The following is an 18,783-nucleotide window of genomic DNA, read 5'->3' as shown; positions in this document are numbered from 1 at the left end:
CTAAAGCTTTGAAGACTTATTTTCTCATGATGTGAGATTGTCTTTAACGTTTTCATTAAATTTCTGATGAATGTGGTGAATTTAAAGCAAAAGTTATGATTTTGGAAATGTTCTTGTTTGTTTTATGGCAGAGAGTTAGATGTGAGGATGAAGATCACTCTCCTGTCAGTTAAATATGAAGCTTTAGCCAGCAGCTACTTTGCTTAGCTTAGCATAAAGACTGGATCAGTCCAAAGGCAACAAATGTGACTACCAGCGTCACAGAAGCTCATTAATTAACACATTATATCTTGTTTAAGATACATACAAGAACAGAGGTATAAAACAACAATTAGCCATTAAACAGTGGGTTACGCGCCTGACCATTTCTCAGCTCTAAGCAGCTGTAGCTTCATATTTATCAATCTCATCGAACTCTGGCAAGAAAGCAAATAAGTGTACTTCACAAAATGCTCCACAAAGATCTTAGAAAACAAAAATAAGTTACAAATGGGAGAGCGATAATAAACTCACCTTCCTCTGGACTGACTCTCTCCTCATCTGTAACACTGGCAGACTGGTTTTCTACAACACCTGAGACTGGTTTTTCTAAACCGAGCAGCTGGTCCAGCTCTTCATCACCATCATCCTCTGGCAGCTTGGAAGCATTTGAGGTGGACACTGGGGTTGGAGCCACGGGGACTTTCTGGTTGATGCTGAGACCTTTAAAAGTTGTGGATGGAGGAGTGAATGTGGACGTTTTGGACATTTCTTGTTTAGGTGCGGGGCTCACTGTGGGCAGCTCTACTGGAGTCAGGACCTGAAACATCAGGATTAGTGTACAAAAAAAAGAATGACAGTGGGTTTTACTATTATTATATTATTTTCAAATCCATCAGATAAAAATAATCACACATACATATATATATAAATAAAAATCACACTCAACACTTTCATCAATCTGTTTTCTTCCAAAGAAAGAAGATATAAACCTGTCACCGGTCCCACTGAATATTGACCTTCAGTGTTTTTTCATTTTCACAGTTCATCCCTAAGCACATGACCAGGACAAATAATATCGGTTAAAAGGATGGATGAGGATTAAGCCTGAATCCTTCACTAAGAATTTGTTTCCACTGATTTCTGTCTTAAGTCTCGCACTGGGCTTAATCTCTGTCAGTGAATCCAATCTAAAAATTTTGTTTATTATTTTTGCGATAGAATTATACTAATTAATGTGCAGCAAAAAGTATTCTCAGTTAATTTTCTTACTTTACCGACCCCTGAAAAGAGAGTAGAGCTGCAACTATTAGTCAATGGACAGGCGATTGATCTGCAATTGCTCTTACAATGGATTATTTGTTTTCAAGACGAAATGCCGAACACACTGGTTTCAGCTTTTCAAACATAAGGAATTGCTGTTTTTCTTATGTGATATATGACAGTTGAACATTGATGTTGATGAAAAAAACAAACTGAAGACATCACTTGGGGCTAGTGATTAATCAATAATGAAAATAATTGTTGGTTGCAGCCCTACAAGAGAGAATTTCCTTATGAGCTACGAGGGCCTGCTGGACGTCAGCTGATACAGGGCCGAACAGAGTGCGACTGAGCTTTTGCAGTCAGAGGTCCTACCTGAACCAGCTCGGCCTCCAGGTTGAGTCTCTGATGCAGAGGAACCTGTTGAAGGGTCTGGGCAAGAGCTGGGAGGTCCACGAACCCCGCTGACATCTGCAGAGAAACGAAGTGTAAAAGCAGCTGTTTGCAGCCAGACTCCAGATGTTTATAGGTTGAAGATGTAGAAAACAGTTTAAAGCCACATTTAAATCCCACTGGATTTCCATCAGGATATGGAATCAAAAGTATTTGGAGCATTATTCTAACATGAGACTTAAACAGCAGTAAGTATCCAAGCATGAGAAAACTTGTTTGTGAAATTTTCTGTACTGTTAAAAGTCGTCTACTAAAGCAGGTCGGTACTTGCTTGCACATAAGAGAAACAAAACAATGTATCTCTGACTCTACACAAGAAATAGCAAGAGGTCAGGAAGCCTTATATAATCTGACTGTGTTTGTTGCACTGCTTTGTATCCACAGACAAAGACGAGTGCTGGTAGAGTCAGGATGAGTGATGATAAACTCACAAGCTGTCAGTTCTGATATTCAACATCATTCTATATTATGTTCTTTTAAAAACTGAGTGACTCGTGGAGGTGGAGCAAGGCTATTTAAATGTCTCCTTTGTAGTTCATTTTGTGATGAAGCCATGAATATTTCACAGGAAAGATGAAAACTCTGACCTGCTGATGGTACTAAGATTAAATAGTAAGAGGATCATTAAAGTCATTTGACGTCATCCTCTTGCTTTCACGAATGTCTGCACGAATGTTTCACGTCAATCACACTTTTTCAAGATATTTGAGTCTGGACCAAAGAGTTGGAGGAACCCACCAACACACACTGACAATGCTACATTAGCTCCTTCTACTTTCTGCATTTTAACCCAGATGTAGTGTTCGCTGGAGGAAAAGTGGGTTAAATCCATGACAGACCAACTAACAATGCAGAGTGCTGCAGATTGGCATTGTATTGGAATATAGATTTACCTGACTGGCTGTAAATAAGTCCATCTCCCAGTCTTTTTCCTCTGCAAGGCGGAATTGAGTGAAGCAATCCCCTGAGAAAGACACAGAAACAGAGTTTGACACATCACTGCTGCAGTCAACTCCCTGCAGTGCTGTTAGTTAACTGTAGCCTGTGTGTGATGGATCCAGCTGCTGTAAGCCCAGTGATAGCCCCACACACACACACACACAAACACCTGACATGTCTGAAACCTTAAACCAGTGTTTCTGTGGAAGGCAGTCAATAGCTTAGTGTAAACTGTTGATCCGGGTGAGAGCTAAAGCAGCGCCAACACGTGACACTGCTCTGCTTCCAAAACATCACCAGGCTGAGGGCTCTTACAACTACGGAGACTGAGGACGTGTTGTTGTTAAGCAGCAGTGACAGGTGAAGACTGAACCTGATCACACTTCATCAGAGCTGTTTAGGTGTGATGGAGGAAATGGAAACAAATGAGAAAACTGCTCTGATGAACCTTTGAGTTGTCTGACTGAGCTACAGAGGAGAGCACAGTCAAAACACAGCACCCAGTACAGCTGCTCAACAGGGACACTGTGTCAGATGTGAAGCACCACTTGGAGAGCTTGTATCATTTTGGGTGGAATAAACAGGGTGGTTGAATATTTTTAGATGTGGCAGAGAGAGTCTTTTACATGTTTCAGTGTTGGACAGTTAGCCAGGCCATTTCTGTAGCAACAACGTGGAGAATTGCTTTATTCTTTGAAAGGGATCAGATCAATATTTTGGGAAATAAACTTGTTCACTTTCTTTCTATGAAACAATCAACCAAGAACAATTAGATGAGATGAATGATATCACGCTCCTGTCTGCCTGTAGAAGTGTGAACCTTGGGACAGGAGGCAATTAGCCCAGTTTAGCATGAACACAAACAGGAGAGGGCAACAGCTGGATCTCCATTCATTTTTTTCCCCCTCATTCATATGCAAATTCATGCAGCAAGGGAAACCAAAACCTAATCAGATCACATGCTCCATTAGGATTACCTGTGGTGCCAGTATGAAGTCTATACTATGGGTTGCTCTTGAGTTAGTGTGTTAACAACGAAAAAAATTTGAATTCTTAAAGAGTTAAGGAGTTACAGTAATTTCCCTCATTAACACGAACATTTATGCATAACTCATTGTATCTCATTTGTTTTAGGATTTCATTGTCATCTGTCAATCTGCCCAAGATTTTGAATCTAGTCATCAGCTAGCTTGAATAGTATAATAATAGATAGTAAGGCATAAAAATGTCAAAAACGCCATAGTATAGTAAGGCATAAAAATATTTTTTAAAAAAAAGGTCATAGTATAGTAAAGCATAAAAATGTCAAAAAACGTCATAGTATAGTAAGGCATAAAAATATTTTTAAGAAATGTCATAGTATAGTAAGGCATAAAAATATAAAAAAAAACGTCATAGTATAGTAAGGCAAAAAAATATTTAAAAAACGTCACAGTATAGTAAGGCATAAAAATATTTTTAAAAATATAGTATAGTAAGGTATAAAAATGTCAAAAAGGTCATATTATAGTAAGGCATAAAAATGTCAAAAAACGTCATAGTATAGTAAGGCATAAAAATATTTTTTTAAAAAACGTCATAGTATAGTAAGTCATAAAAATATTTTTTTTAAAAATGTCACAGTATAGTAAGGCATAAAATGTCAAAAATGTCATAGTATATTAAGGCATAAAAATATTTTTAAAATGTCGTCTATAGTAAGGCAAAAAAATATTTCAAAAATGTCACAGTATAGTAAGGCATAAAAATGTCAAAAAGGTCATATTATAGTAAGGCATAAAAATATTTCAAAAATGTCATAGTATAGTAAGGCATAAAATGTCAAAAATGTCATAGTATAGTAAGGCATAAAAATATTTCAAAAATGTCATAGTATAGTAAGGCATAAAAATGTCAAAAACGTCACAGTATAGTAAGGCATAAAAATATAAAATAATGTCATAGTATAGTAAGGTGAAAAAATATTTAAAAAATGTTATAGTATAGTAAGGCATAAAAATGTCAAAAATGTCATAGTATAGTAAGGCATAAAAAAAATGTCATAGTATAGTAAGGCATAAAAATGTCATAATATAGTAAGGCATAAAAATGTAAAAAAAAATGTCATAGTATAGTAAGGCATAAAAATATTTCAAAAATGTCATAGTATAGTAAGGCATAAAAATATTTCAAAAATGTCATAGTATAGTAAGGCATAAAAATATTTTTTTAAAAAAGGTCACAGTATAGTAAGGCATAAAATGTCAAAAATGTCATATTATAGTAAGGCATAAAAATATTTAAAAAAAAACATAGTATAGTAAGGCATAAAAATATTTTTTAAAAAAAGGTCATAGTATAGTAAGGCATAAAAATGTCAAAAAACGTCATAGTATAGTAAGGCAAAAAAATATTTAAAAAATGTCATAGTATAGTAAGGCATAAAAATGTCAAAAATGTCATAGTAAAGTAAGGCATAAAAAAAAAAAAAATGTCATAGTATAGTAAGGCATAAAAATGTCAAAAAACGTCATAGTATAGTAAGGCATAAAAATATTTTTTAAAAAAACGTCATAGTATAGTAAGTCATAAAAATATATTTTTTTTAAATGTCACAGTATAGTAAGGCATAAAATGTCAAAAATGTCATAGTATAGTAAGGCATAAAAATATTTTAAAAATGTCGTCTATAGTAAGGCAAAAAAATATTTTAAAAATGTCATAGTAAAGTAAGGCATAAAAAAAAAAAATGTCATAGTATAGTAAGGCATAAAAATGTCAAAAAACGTCATAGTATAGTAAGGCATAAAAATATTTTTTTTAAAAACGTCATAGTATAGTAAGGCATAAAAATATTTTTTAAAAAAAGGTCATAGTATAGTAAGGCATAAAAATGTCAAAAAATGTCATAGTATAGTAAGGCATAAAAATATTTTTTAAAAAAACGTCATAGTATAGTAAGGCATAAAAATATTTTTTAAAAAAAGGTCACAGTATAGTAAGGCATAAAAATGTCAAAAAACGTCATAGTATAGTAAGGCATAAAAATATTTTTTAAAAAAAGGTCATAGTATAGTAAGTCATAAAAATGTCAAAAAATGTCATAGTATAGTAAGGCATAAAAATATTTAAAAAATGTCACAGTATAGTAAGGCATAAAAATATAAAAAAATGTTATAGTATAGTAAGGTGAAAAAATATTAAAAAAACGTCACAGTATAGTAAGGCATAAAATGTCAAAAATGTCACAGTATAGTAAGGCATAAAATGTCAAAAATGTCATAGTATAGTAAGGCATAAAATGTCAAAAATGTCATAGTATAGTAAGGCATAAAATGTCAAAAATGTCATAGTATAGTAAGGCATAAAAATATTTAAAAAATGTCATAGTATAGTAAGGCAAAAAAATATTTAAAAAATGTCACAGTATAGTAAGGCCTAAAAATATAAAAAAATGTTATAGTATAGTAAGGTGAAAAAATATAAAAAAACGTCATAGTATAGTTAAGTGAAAAAATATTAAAAAAACGTCATAGTATAGTAAGGCATAAAAATGTCAAAAAATGTCATAGTATAGTAAGGCATAAAAATGTAAAAAAACGTCATAGTATAGTAAGGCAAAAAAATATTTAAAAAAGGTCACAGTATAGTAAGGCATAAAATGTCAAAAATGTCACAGTATAGTAAGGCATAAAATGTCAAAAATGTCATAGTATAGTAAGGCATAAAATGTCAAAAATGTCATAGTATAGTAAGGCATAAAATGTCAAAAATGTCATAGTATAGTAAGGCATAAAAATATTTAAAAAATGTCATAGTATAGTAAGGCAAAAAAATATTTAAAAAATGTCACAGTATAGTAAGGCATAAAAATATAAAAAAATGTCAAAAATGTCATAGTAAAGTAAGGCATAAAAATATAAAAAAACGGCATAGTATAGTAAAGTGAAAAAATATTAAAAAAACGTCATAGTATAGTAAGGCATAAAAATGTCAAAAAATGTCATAGTATAGTAAGGCATAAAAATGTAAAAAAACGTCATAGTATAGTAAGGCAAAAAAATATTTAAAAAATGTTATAGTATAGTAAGGCATAAAAATGTCAAAAATGTCATAGTAAAGTAAGGCATAAAAAAAAAAAATGTCATAGTATAGTAAGGCATAAAAATGTCAAAAAACGTCATAGTATAGTAAGGCATAAAAATATTTTTTAAAAAAAGGTCACAGTATAGTAAGGCATAAAATGTCAAAAATGTCATATTATAGTAAGGCATAAAAATGTAAAAAAACGTCATGCTGATGTCAGCTAGCTATGAGACATCAGTAAACAGTGAGAAAAATGTCCATCAAAATATGACGTCAGTCACTGTGACTGGACAAACTACATAATGAAGACCAATGGAGACAGTCTCTACTGCAGTTCTTGCTAATTATCGGCCAACACACACACACACACACACCGACACAGATACATCAGATAATATGGTCGATTCATTGGTGTGACTCTACATCACATCTGTAAATTAAGGCCTCAGCGATCAAAGTGTGAGCTCTAGAAAATGAGTGGAAACTGATAAAACAGTGAATTCAATTTTTGGTAATTTAGCCTGTTACTTTTTATGTCCTGTTCATGTGAAAAATTCACTGATGAAAGGGTCTACAGACTCCTGCACTGTGGTAGATTCATGTTCAGTAGATCCTTTGTACTCCACTGTATGTAAGGGATTCTCTGGTGTTTGGAGCCTGAAGCTTTAGAAAAAGGTTTTCAGCACACGTCCTGCAGCAGAGGAAAATAACCCAAACAAAGCCATAAGGTGTAAAATCAATCCGAAATTACTCGCTCAGGACATGTGCATTATTCCCTCCAGCTGAGATCAAAGCACACTGATCATGAACATTAATCAGGTGTGGCAGCAGTGACAACAACACCGACTTTTTTTATAATAGGTGGAGTAATGAACACAGCAGACTGTGGTGAGTCTGCCACACACAGATGGGCGGTCAGTGGGAGATCTGACGGGGGAGCTGCAGTCAGTCGCAGCCTCTCACTGTGTTCCTCTGCCCTCGCTGCATTATGTTACAGAAACCCGGCCTTTCAGACGGACGCTCCACACCATCTGCAGTTGTCCTTCATTGCTTGGCTGTACGGGAAGTGAAGGGGGTCAAAAAGGAGGAAGCTGCAGGAGGGCTTTTTTAGTCTGAGGGCCGAGTGCTTGCTGTCAAACAGGCAGAGAAAAGATGATTTATGAATAGGGGCATTATGGAGGTTACAATGTCTGCGAGGCAGGCCGATAAGATGAGGGAATGGGAATGTCAGCTTTATGTGACGGCTGAGGGGGCGGACGCCTGTATGTTGGGCCACACAATTGCTTTCCACCCTCACGGGGAGCGATCTGGGCATGTAAAACCTGGATTTGGTGGACACGAAATCGAAAACCACATCTCACACCTAATTCACATTTGTGTGCATCTTAAGCAGATCTCAGATTATTTGCTATCAGCATCCTGAGCGCCGTTCATTCAAGAGGCATCGAGAAAGCTCTGAAAAGACGGGACTAATCCACAAACTACGACTTAACGTTTTGACTAACATGCTGAGGCCTGCTGGACTCCAACAAAGCCCAGACCAGCTGCCTTACAATGATTTATTACTATTAGACATTATCTATGCCTATTAGTTCATTATTATAGCTAATTAATGCATCTTTTTTTAGCCAATTATATTTTAAAGCAGTGATTTAAGGGCCCCCCCCACCAGGTAAATCTGGCCATTCATACATACAGTATTTTTAATGCAATTACATCACTCTAAAAACGCAAACTAAAGTCTAGCTTGATATTACTGGCTGATATTTGGCATCAGCAAAGTTGCTGTCCGATGGAAAATATATGCAGCATTTTTATGTATATCTGACCTTGATTTTTCTTATTTAAATATTTCTATTGAATACAATTTCTCTTTATTCTACAATATCAGCTTCAGAGCTTCATCCTTATTGAAACAGACTATGATGCTTTAAAGACTCTCTTTCTCATTTAGGCCGTAATTTGGGATTCATCATGAAAACCTGTACAATCATGTCATTCAACTGTTATTATGTCCTCTCCCATGTTAATGAAGCAGCTCCAGGATTTAGTGCCTTGGTTCATTCCTCTCACTTTGATGTTGTTGTTGTTGTTGATCATGGATCTAAGATTCAACGACTGTCTGCTAAAAGGTGAACGATGTTCTAGGAGCAACCTGCTCTTTATCTTCTGAAAAAAGAAAGAATGGCCGTTTTGTTTGGAACAGTAATTGCAAAGAAGTTTATTGAATGAATGTGGAAGCTGCCCACATGTCGGGAGAGGTGTGCTTGATAAGATGTGGGAACCTATATTGAAAAATCTTTCAGGGCATGAATTAATGTAAAGCACCATGCTGTGTATTCTATGTATAAATACACTTTTGTATTTTGTAATTAATTTAATTATGACTGTGGCTATTGTTATGTATGATGTGCTGTGATCGTTTGTGTTTTTTTTGTTTTTTCTTCATTTATTTATTCAGTGATTTATTCTTTTTATTCTCCTTTTGTAAGTTTGTATTCTGGCTATGCAGAAGATAAAAAAAAAGGTAAATGATAAATCTGCATCAAGGTGATTTCCCCTCAAAAGTGGCTTCAGTGAAACACCCCGGCCTCGCACTCTCATTTCCACTCTGTTTCCGGCTCCTGCTCCTCTCTGTTTAATATCTTCCCAGACTCTAATCCTCCTCTTCATCCTCCTCCTCCTCTTCCTCTGTCTCCTTCAGTCCATGTCCAACACACAGAACTGCTGACACCTGTGAACTGCCTCCCTCCTACACCTCAGAGCCCGGTGTCATCCTGATCTACGTCCATGGAAATACCATCCCAGATAGTTCGGAGGCACTGACACGACCATGGCAACAGCTGCCAGTGAGGATGAGAGGAACGTCTGTCGAACCTCCACAAGACAGAGAGAGAGAGGAAAGAGAGAGGATTGGAGGAGGGGTGAGTGTGGAGAGGAGAGGAGAGGAGTGAGCAAGTGAGGGGGGAATGAAGAAAAATGAAGGAGAGAGCGAAGCCGACTCTTCATTCCTGCTCATCCAAACACATCTGAGACTTAAATCCCCTCTCTGTTCTTGGCTGACACTGTTTTACGTGCAGAGTTGAGCATCTACAGAGGATCATTGGACCAAGCTGAGTGACAAACAGGGCCGTGTGCTTTCTCAAATGTATTTGAATCAAACTGTGCGTAGACGCTCTGCTACATAAACACCAGTGCTGCGGATAACTTCTTACAAGAGAATCAATATCTTGGCAACTGAAAGGATGAGTTGATCAATCAGTCAATCGACTTTTCTGATGAATAATCTTTTGGCGTTCTTCAAGCAAAAACACCAAACTTTTATATCTTTTTGAACTGATAGTTATTTTCATGATCAATTAATCTGTTGATTATTTTTGCAGATCAGCGGCAGGGCTGGGCCCCCTCGGAGGGTCACTGACCACTGCAAAGGGGGTGTGCACATGATCAAGGCTACAAAACTATAAAACTTATAGAACTTATAGAACTATTCTGCCAATAATTTTCTTATTAAATTGATGATTTGTTTGGTGAAAAATGCCTGGAACAACAATCTGTCTTCTAACAGTTCGATTAACTATCAGTCCAGAGCCCGAAGATATTTAGTTTACTCTAAGATCAGATAAGCAGTAGATGATCGATGATGGAAATTGAGGGCAGAGAGAAAGATGGGGACTAATATGGAACAAAGGTCCCGGATAAAAACCAAGGACTTTGCAGTTCACGTTAGGTTTCATCCCTGAGGTCAACCGGGGCGACCCATACATGTCAGCTTAATACTTGTTCCCTCATTACTGTAAACAATTCCTACTAACCACCTGATTCAGATCAATGGATCAATCAAAATATCAGAAAGCTGAAAAGATTCCCACAATTTCCAGAAATGACATTTTCATGATGCTTATTGTGTCTAAATAACAGTCCAGAAGTGTAACGTGTTCAATTTACAGTGATAGAAAACAGCTAATCAAACAGAAAATATCTGGCAGTCAATCAGCTGATTTATTGACCAGTCTCTACATGCTACTGACGATATGCAGTGACTTTTCCAGACATTTTCTGTCATTCCCAAACTACTCAAGGTCAGCTGGAAAAGATCGGATTTACTTTGGAAATGTTTCCATTCCAGCACAGGAACTCTGTTGAACTGTGACGTGATAATAGCAAAGCTCTAACCTCACTGTCCACAACTGATTAAAGATCAATTCATAGTTTAAATGACTGCGTCAGTGGCGGTGGTGCCTGTGTTCCACAGTGAATAAACAGTGCATTACTCATGCTGTGTGCTAAGTGGCTCGGCTGGCATTGTGTAACTTCTGTATAATGTGGTATCCTGTCTCTTGACACCTCGCTGGCTGAACCCCATATTAACAAATGTGGCTTTTTGCTTGCAACCCCGGCTTCGCTGAGCTATGTATGGCTCGCTAATGCCGAGTCCCGCTCTCATCTTTTATATCTGGGATGTGTTGTGTGCTCTCGCTCCTGCCTCTCTGTTCCGCTCTGCTCTTCTCCAGCTCCACTCAGCTCTCACCCCGCCGCTGTTCATCTTCACCCCTCTCCTCCGCCCTGCGAGACTCTGTGAGCGCAGGCACGGCGTCAGCAGGAAGACGAGACGGCGTCTGTATCACCTCGCTATGAGCTCAGTGAGGGATCGAGGAGATGTGAACTGACAAGACTGTAACTGTCCTAACCTCCTTCTTCTTCATGGCAACATGCAATGGAAGCATTGCTGCCACTAACAGTTACACAGGGATGCAAATACTGACATTTCATCGTCTAAAATAAATCAGCAGATAAATCAGTAATGAAAATAATTATTAGTTGCAGATCTGTCCTGTAACTTGAGTGATTACCTGTCATTTCTAAAAATACGCACCACGCCTTCCTGAAGCTCCATTATTACTAGAACATGACTCCCAAAGTCAGTGTGTGTAAAAAAAGATTTCTGGTTTAATGGTTCACCATTAAAAACACTGCATCTTAATTTCTTATACTTCACGCACTCCTCATCCACTGCCACAAAGAACCAGCAGATACTGAATATAAATGTAATTTTGTCAATGAGGATTTTTGTCGCCATATTTGAAGCTAACTAAAAGGACATTTAAAAGGTAACAGAGCTGCAATAATTAGTCGATTGATCAAAAGAGAGATGATCAGAAAAAGTTTTTATCGTCAATCATTTTAGGTAAAGCAAAAATGTCAAACTCTGGCAGGTTCATGGCTCCTACATGTGAGGACTTGCTGCTTTTCTTCATCTTACATTATTGTAAATTGCTTTGGACTGTTGGTCGGACAGCATGAGACATCTGATGATGTGGGCTCTAGGATATTGTGATGGGCATTTTTCACAGTTTTCTTTGCTTAACCGATTAATCGAGAAAATAATCATCAGTAGAAGCTCTGAAAGGTGAAAGGAGAGCTCATGAAGTTTTTTTATTTTTTCATTCTCGTCAAAGGATTTTTTGATTCTCTTTTCATGCTTTCAAGGCCTGTACAGATGCCCGTCAGGCAAGCGAAAATTAAAAAATCTAATTTTGCAGGAATTTACATCAAACAAATCCTCTGATGGAACATTTCACTGCATCCACACCAACATAGCAAAGCAGCCCCCGTTTCAAAAACCACTTCTACACAATTACTCCAGTTTCCCTTTTTAACCCAAAGTTGGAGCCGCGGTTTGAAGAACTTTGAAGTTCTGAAACAATTCCCGTGTGGACCGTGTTACTCAATACGATGCTGAAACATTTAGCATTAATGTCATTTTTAATGTCCGTTTGCTGCAGAGGCTGCATTTACTCATTTTTAACTCAAATATCAACAATATGTGTTGTTGCCCAAACCTTTGCATACATGTGCTCTAAATATAGTGTAGATATAAATAATCCTATTAGTCCCCTGTGTTGTGTTGCTCTGTGCGTGGCCTGTTTGCCAGAGCATGCTGCGGTCACCCTGCCGGTTGCTGCGCAGACAGAGCCACACAGACCACAAACATCACAGATGCACACCCTTGTTGACCGGGCCACACCTTTAGCATACAGCTCACTGCACAGACCCAGTCTGCTCGCTGTATAAGGCTGCGGTCTGGACTTGATCTTGATTAGTCGTCTTTTTCTTGGAGCAGCGACTGGCTGAACAGAAACAGGAGGGACATGTAAGGAGCAACAGTACCGCTGCTCAGTCTCCACTAACACCTGCAGTGAAATGTTGACATTTTATGTGACTGGAAGAGGAATACACACATTCCCCGCTCCCTCTTCCTCCTCCATTTGCCGGTAGAGTAATGGCGAGTGATTAGTGAATGATTACTTCTCTTTTAAACCGGCTGTCGTGGCAGATCCTCTCTTGATAAGAAAGGAGATGGAGCAAGCCGGCTCACAGAACACTGAAGAGCGATCGAGTGTTATAACTATCATGACAAATCCCATCTGATAATTGTTTGGCAGCACTAAGAGGGAGGACAAGATGGAAAATGGAAGAAAAAGGCCGGGGATACGAAAAGAAAGGGAAAGATTGAGGGAAGATGGAAGGAATGGAACAAGCAGGAAAAACAGTTCAGGGAAACTTGTTGTTGCGTTATGTGAAGCCAATCCTCTTTCTGAGAACCACGGTGCCTCCAGCATGCTCCTTGTCACGCCTTTTTAACCAAACCAATTAGCCTAACACGACACGGCGCTGAAACCCACTACGCGTCGATAAATCACTGTCTGCGCTAATTGCAATTAAAATCCTGAGCAAATCAGGCGAGACAATAAAGAGGGCCGAAGCTATTTACTCTTAACTTTTAATGGTGATTGTGTGAGGCTGTGTTTATGTCAAAGTCATATCAGAGGAGCTCCAATCCACTGGAGGCCTCCTTCTCATTAGGCATGTGTTTTACTGGCGTGCAGCTTGTTTGGAGGTAAGAGGCTGCAGCTCGCACATTTCCTACCTGGGATCTAATCAATCATATTCCAACATCTGATATCGACGTCCACTGTAATTGGCCCATTAAGCTGTTTGCAAAACGTTACCAGCCAACAGTAGCTGTTGTTTTTCAGGAAATAAAAGGGCTGCTCTGATCAGTACGGTCAAATAGAAATATGAGGTACTGAATCATTCCTCTAATAAACAAGAATATTCTACTGTACACCTCTGCAGTCGATACATTCATATATCATAAACAGTCACGAATCAAATCATTTTAAGTCATTTTTCAACAAAAAAACAGGCAAATGTTCTCTTCCTAGTTGTCTGTTGCTGTTCTATTCTATTCAGTAAAATGAATATGTTTGTGTTTTTAAACGGCCGGACAAAACAAAGACATTTTAAGACTCCATGTTGAGCTTTAGGAAGAAGTGACTGTGACTATTTACTGACATTTTATAAACCAAACATCAGTTCATTGTGAAAATAGTTGGCAGGTTAATCAATAATGAAAACTATTCTACTAGGTTCTCATGCTAATTAATATATATATATATATATATATATATATATATATATATATATATATATATATATATAAAAACATTAAACGTTGCTAACATCGCTCATCAGCAAGAGAATTACCAGTCGGTTAAATTAATTATTAATAATTTTTTTAATGTACAACATTTTAATATATATAAAACTAGCGCGTTGGGCAGTGTTTTGATCTAGAAAATGAAAATACGGTTGTTTGCAATGCATAACCACATTCAGCACATGCATGTGGATGTTAACCTGCGAGGAAAGAGGGCTGCACTTATAAGACTTATAAGATATCGCTTATCCACAGACGCCGTGATCCCAATTAAATTGTTCTCAATTTGGACTGTGTTCTGAGTGTTTTCTTACTTTTAGATTAGTTGAGTAGTCTAAATTCAAATTCATTTAAATCAATAGGGAAATTAGTCGTTGGGAACATCCCTTACATAAATATTGTAAATAACCAAAACATAAACTTCATCATCTGCTCTGCCGGTCTACTGCATCATAACAACTGATAGAAATAGCTTTACTCTCAATTGGCTTGGACGGCTGGTGGGAACAAAACAAACCTGACACGACAGCAGTGACAAGCAAATTAAGTGACAATTAGACAGAGCACAAACTGACCTGTGTGACGCATTAAATGACAAGCAGGACTGACCAAACCCTCCCCTGTGAGTAACAGTGACCGTGAGGCAGTGGACTGAGGGGCAGACCAGGCAACTAATTTGATCTTTAATCACAATCAATTCCAAGATCAATTTTAGAGCTACAGGGCCAATAATCACTTCCTCATATGAAACAAATAATGTTTTTAGAACAACAGCTGTTGTCTTCATACTGTGTAGTTCTAGCACTAACAAAAGAGATGACAGGGAGGCTAAACAGCTGGCTCATCAGGTGAGAATGAGATTGTGCTTTAGCCTCACATGTATCCTCCTCACACAGGTCCCTGTGGTTGGAATAAGCATCGGTCTGAGAGTGCCGGGACATCTGGGCCCCTCATTAAAAAGATGCAAGGAGCCTCAGCTATTAGGTTAGCTGTGGAGATGAGTACACAGCTAATACTGATTAACACGGTGCTAAAAATGTGGTCAATAGTGTGAAACAAGCAGCCTATACATCAGGAACAAACAGAACATTTTAGCTGTTTACCTGACAGATTAACAACTGCAGAGAACATGCGATGTAAATACACCATAAATTCCTGCATTTTATTTGATAAATTGATGCGGGAAAGGTGACTTTCTGAAATATGAAAATTTCCTCTCACAGGCGAAGCATTAGTAGTGTTTCTTCTCTCTCTTTACAAAGAGGCACTCAAAGGCCACAGGAAGATAAGAACAATGCACCCACTGGCAGCTAAATAAAGACTTGTGGATCGCCTTAAATAAGCACCAAACTGCCAGAATGCATGAATGTTTCAATCCTCTGAACACCCGAGCGGATGAAATGTGACAGGACACTGCGGTGCTGAAATCCAAACAAGATATCCAGACCAGCCACCCCACTTGATATATTCCCTCCAGAAATCCCAAGTTCCTCTGTTCTTGTGGTAAATTCATCAGAAGACACTCATAACTGTCTGGCTGAGTCATGATACGGACACAAAGCACACACCGCCACCTGCACTCTGTAAAGACACACTTACAAGACAAATACAGTGCAAAGGCTCATTCATTGTGCTCACGGCCGCACTAACACAATGTGTAAAAGCTACTTCTACCAGAAAAGCTGCTGTTGTAGTGAATGAGAAAATGCCGTGTGTAAGCCTTCAGTCATCTGCTGTTCAATTATGATTCAGATTTTTATTAATCTGGTGATTAAATCTTAATTTCTGTGATGTATTCACATAGGTAGTTTAGCCCAAACCACAATTTAAAACCTAAAGGTATTGAATTTACAATGAGTTAAATGATTTACTGATCGTCGAAATTGGGTTGGACTAAATGCGTCTGTACAAGCCTCTACAAAGCAACTACAGCTACATGATGCTGGGGTTTTTTTTAGACAGATATTTGAGGATTTAAAAGATATCATTTACTTAAACGAATAACATACAACAACCATATTTATACAAATCCCTTCAATTTGTTTATAACAGACCAAAATATGTACGGAGTAGAACGATTACAAATTTTCCAGTGCATTGTCTGGTGACAACACACACTGAGTGTGTTAGCTCAAACATATTTTAGTCCCTGTTTAACCCAGCATGAAAAAACCCTGATTTAGATGAATCTGACCAACACAGACAGTTCTGTCATCCAGCAAAAAAAAATTGATTCTGGCTCAGTGTTTGCAGGACCACAACACAGCATCATCTGTCAAAACGCTATGTACACAATCAAATAAGTACAAGTGCACATTCCCGGTGGGTTACTTTGCAACACGCCAGAAGCGTTTTGGTGTCTGACACTTTCAAACTTATGGTTCTGTAAAGCGGCCAGTACACTCCATCACAACTGCTTGTCACAGTCGAATAGTTCCTGTAAAAGGAAGTTTTTCCTTGCCACTGTTGCGAAGTGATTAATCATGGTGGGAATTGTTGAGTAAATAATGTAAATAATATTGTAAAGAGAACGTTCTGAACCTGCTCTATAGGAAACGTACCCTAAGATAACTGTTATGATTTTGTGTTATGTAAATAAAAAATTGACTTGAACTGACCGACCATTTTGGTAACTTTCCGAAGCCGATGATCCGACATTCACACCCTCCTTCACGCTGTGATCGGCCAGATGCGGCGAGGTGAGAGAGGATTCCGGGTTTGGGTTATTGCTGTCACTTTCTATGTGAACAACCGAGTACAGCACTATGAATGCCTTCTAGGACAGACGGTCTAAAAAGCTGGAGACATGATAATCATTTAAAACACATTTTCAAACCACCCTCGTGTGAGTATAGACACTTTGATTTTCAAAACGCACCAGACAACACGACATGAGCTAGTTCTGACAGAGCTTTCTCCAGCCCTTAGTCCAACTGGACTGTCTGGAACGTATCATAGTGTCTCACTGGAACCAAAAGCAACACACCCCCATCAACGCATTCCCACGCAGGACTGATGCCCACCTCAGCATTTCTGTACTATAATTACTTCTTAGCTGCTTGACTGAAATGCTGCAATCAAAGAAAATGATGGTTTGTCAAAATAAAAATCAACATGAAGGGGATCCAGCAGCTCTCAACTTCCACATGCTGAGAGAAAATCATCAACTTGACTCAATGAGTCAGCAGGAAGACAACATTTTACTAACACATCCTCATATTAACAAGAAGCAGAGACACATACGCTGCACCTGTGAGATATTGAGAACGTACACTAACAGATGCCATTTAAAGACCGTACCAAGAAGATGTCGATTGAGTTTCAAATATATTCAACACTGATGTGAAGAACCATCTCATTTTGATTCAGTGAAGCATTAGATGGATCGGTGTATTCATGAGCTATCGATAATATTATCTACGCACCCGCACCCGCATGGTCTAGACAAGACCCTCCTCCAGTCAACTTTGCTTGCAGATCAGTTGGAGCTTTAAATGACTTGTTCATGTTGTTTCCCCCCAATTGCGGATTGAGGTCACATTCATATTCAAAGGCAGGCTCTTTGGGACTTGGGAGGAACGAGAAATACTCTCAAACCTGAGTAATGGGGCCAGTTCAGGGAGGCGCCACTACAAAAGCCAATCTGTCCATCAAATGCTATTGATCTCTTATTACAAAATCCTGTTTGATATATTATCAACACTTGAAGCAAGGGTCAACTTGGTTCGCCAACGTTGGCAGTGCCTGTTTACAGAGAATCGAGTGCACACCGTTTGGTTGTTTGTTTGAATAAAGACCATTTGACTGATGACAAATGTTACGTTTGGTTGGTCACAGCTAATGAGCAGCCCGAGTTGACATTGGATGCAAAACTGCGTTCAGGCGGGAAGAGGATGACAACCAAGTGCTTCTGGAGGCTACACGTCTGATGGAAAGCTTTATGTGCCATTATTTTCAGTGCCGCTATTGTTATTTACCACAAGGCAAGCAACACAGTGTGGGAGGTGTGTGGCACACAAAGCAATTATCTTTAATTGAGGCAGAGAATCACACTATTAAATGACTAATAGGTTTTTTTTCTCTCTAAACCGCATTCGTTTGAAATAATTGGCCCAGCTTTTGGGATGGGAAGGTTATTGTAGCACTGTAGCACTGACACAATTATGTATCATATGTGGACAAAAATCAATGGTCACCCACAATATCCATACTTTGACAGCTTTTAAGTGACCTGGACTTCACTGATACATTAGTCTACAGGGTCTAAGGGGAATTTTCCACCTGTTTCTCCCACTTTGCACTGGCCAAATCCAACAGCGCTCATTACTGACTGTCCAGCTTTGGCATAAAAGCGAGAAGTTGTGTAGTGTGATGCCCCACTGATGATATCCGCTGGACAGCCTAAAAATATCGAAAGCCTTCAGCGTCTCAGGGCGGATCCTGGCAACCTGCTGCACTGTGGACAATGTTGCCTGCTTCAGTTACCTCTGCCAGAGAGATGGGGAAAGCAGAACGCATCAGCAGGTGGTATCTCACCCACTCAAGTCTCTTTTTTTTTCGTTCCTTTTTCTCTCTTTAGA

At 38.1% G+C, this 18,783-nt stretch overlaps 1 protein-coding gene across 1 annotated transcript in view; it reads right to left on the bottom strand.

The window, feature by feature from the left end:
* The window catches only part of aven (apoptosis, caspase activation inhibitor), a 36,236-nt gene that overhangs the window by 723 nt on the left and 16,730 nt on the right, over positions 1-18,783 (bottom strand). The window contains exons 3-5 of the mRNA XM_056404773.1: positions 2,589-2,659; positions 1,618-1,713; positions 514-799 (exon numbers count right to left, since the gene is read on the bottom strand). Of these exons, the coding sequence (XP_056260748.1) occupies positions 514-799; positions 1,618-1,713; positions 2,589-2,659 (453 nt within the window). The remainder of the gene's footprint in view (positions 1-513; positions 800-1,617; positions 1,714-2,588; positions 2,660-18,783) is intronic.

This window comes from Seriola aureovittata, chromosome 19, assembly GCF_021018895.1.
Source record: "Seriola aureovittata isolate HTS-2021-v1 ecotype China chromosome 19, ASM2101889v1, whole genome shotgun sequence".
Classification (NCBI taxonomy): Eukaryota; Metazoa; Chordata; class Actinopteri; order Carangiformes; family Carangidae; genus Seriola; species Seriola aureovittata.
Note: the sequence above shows the minus strand (reverse complement) of the source record. Positions and strands in the feature narration are given on the sequence as shown.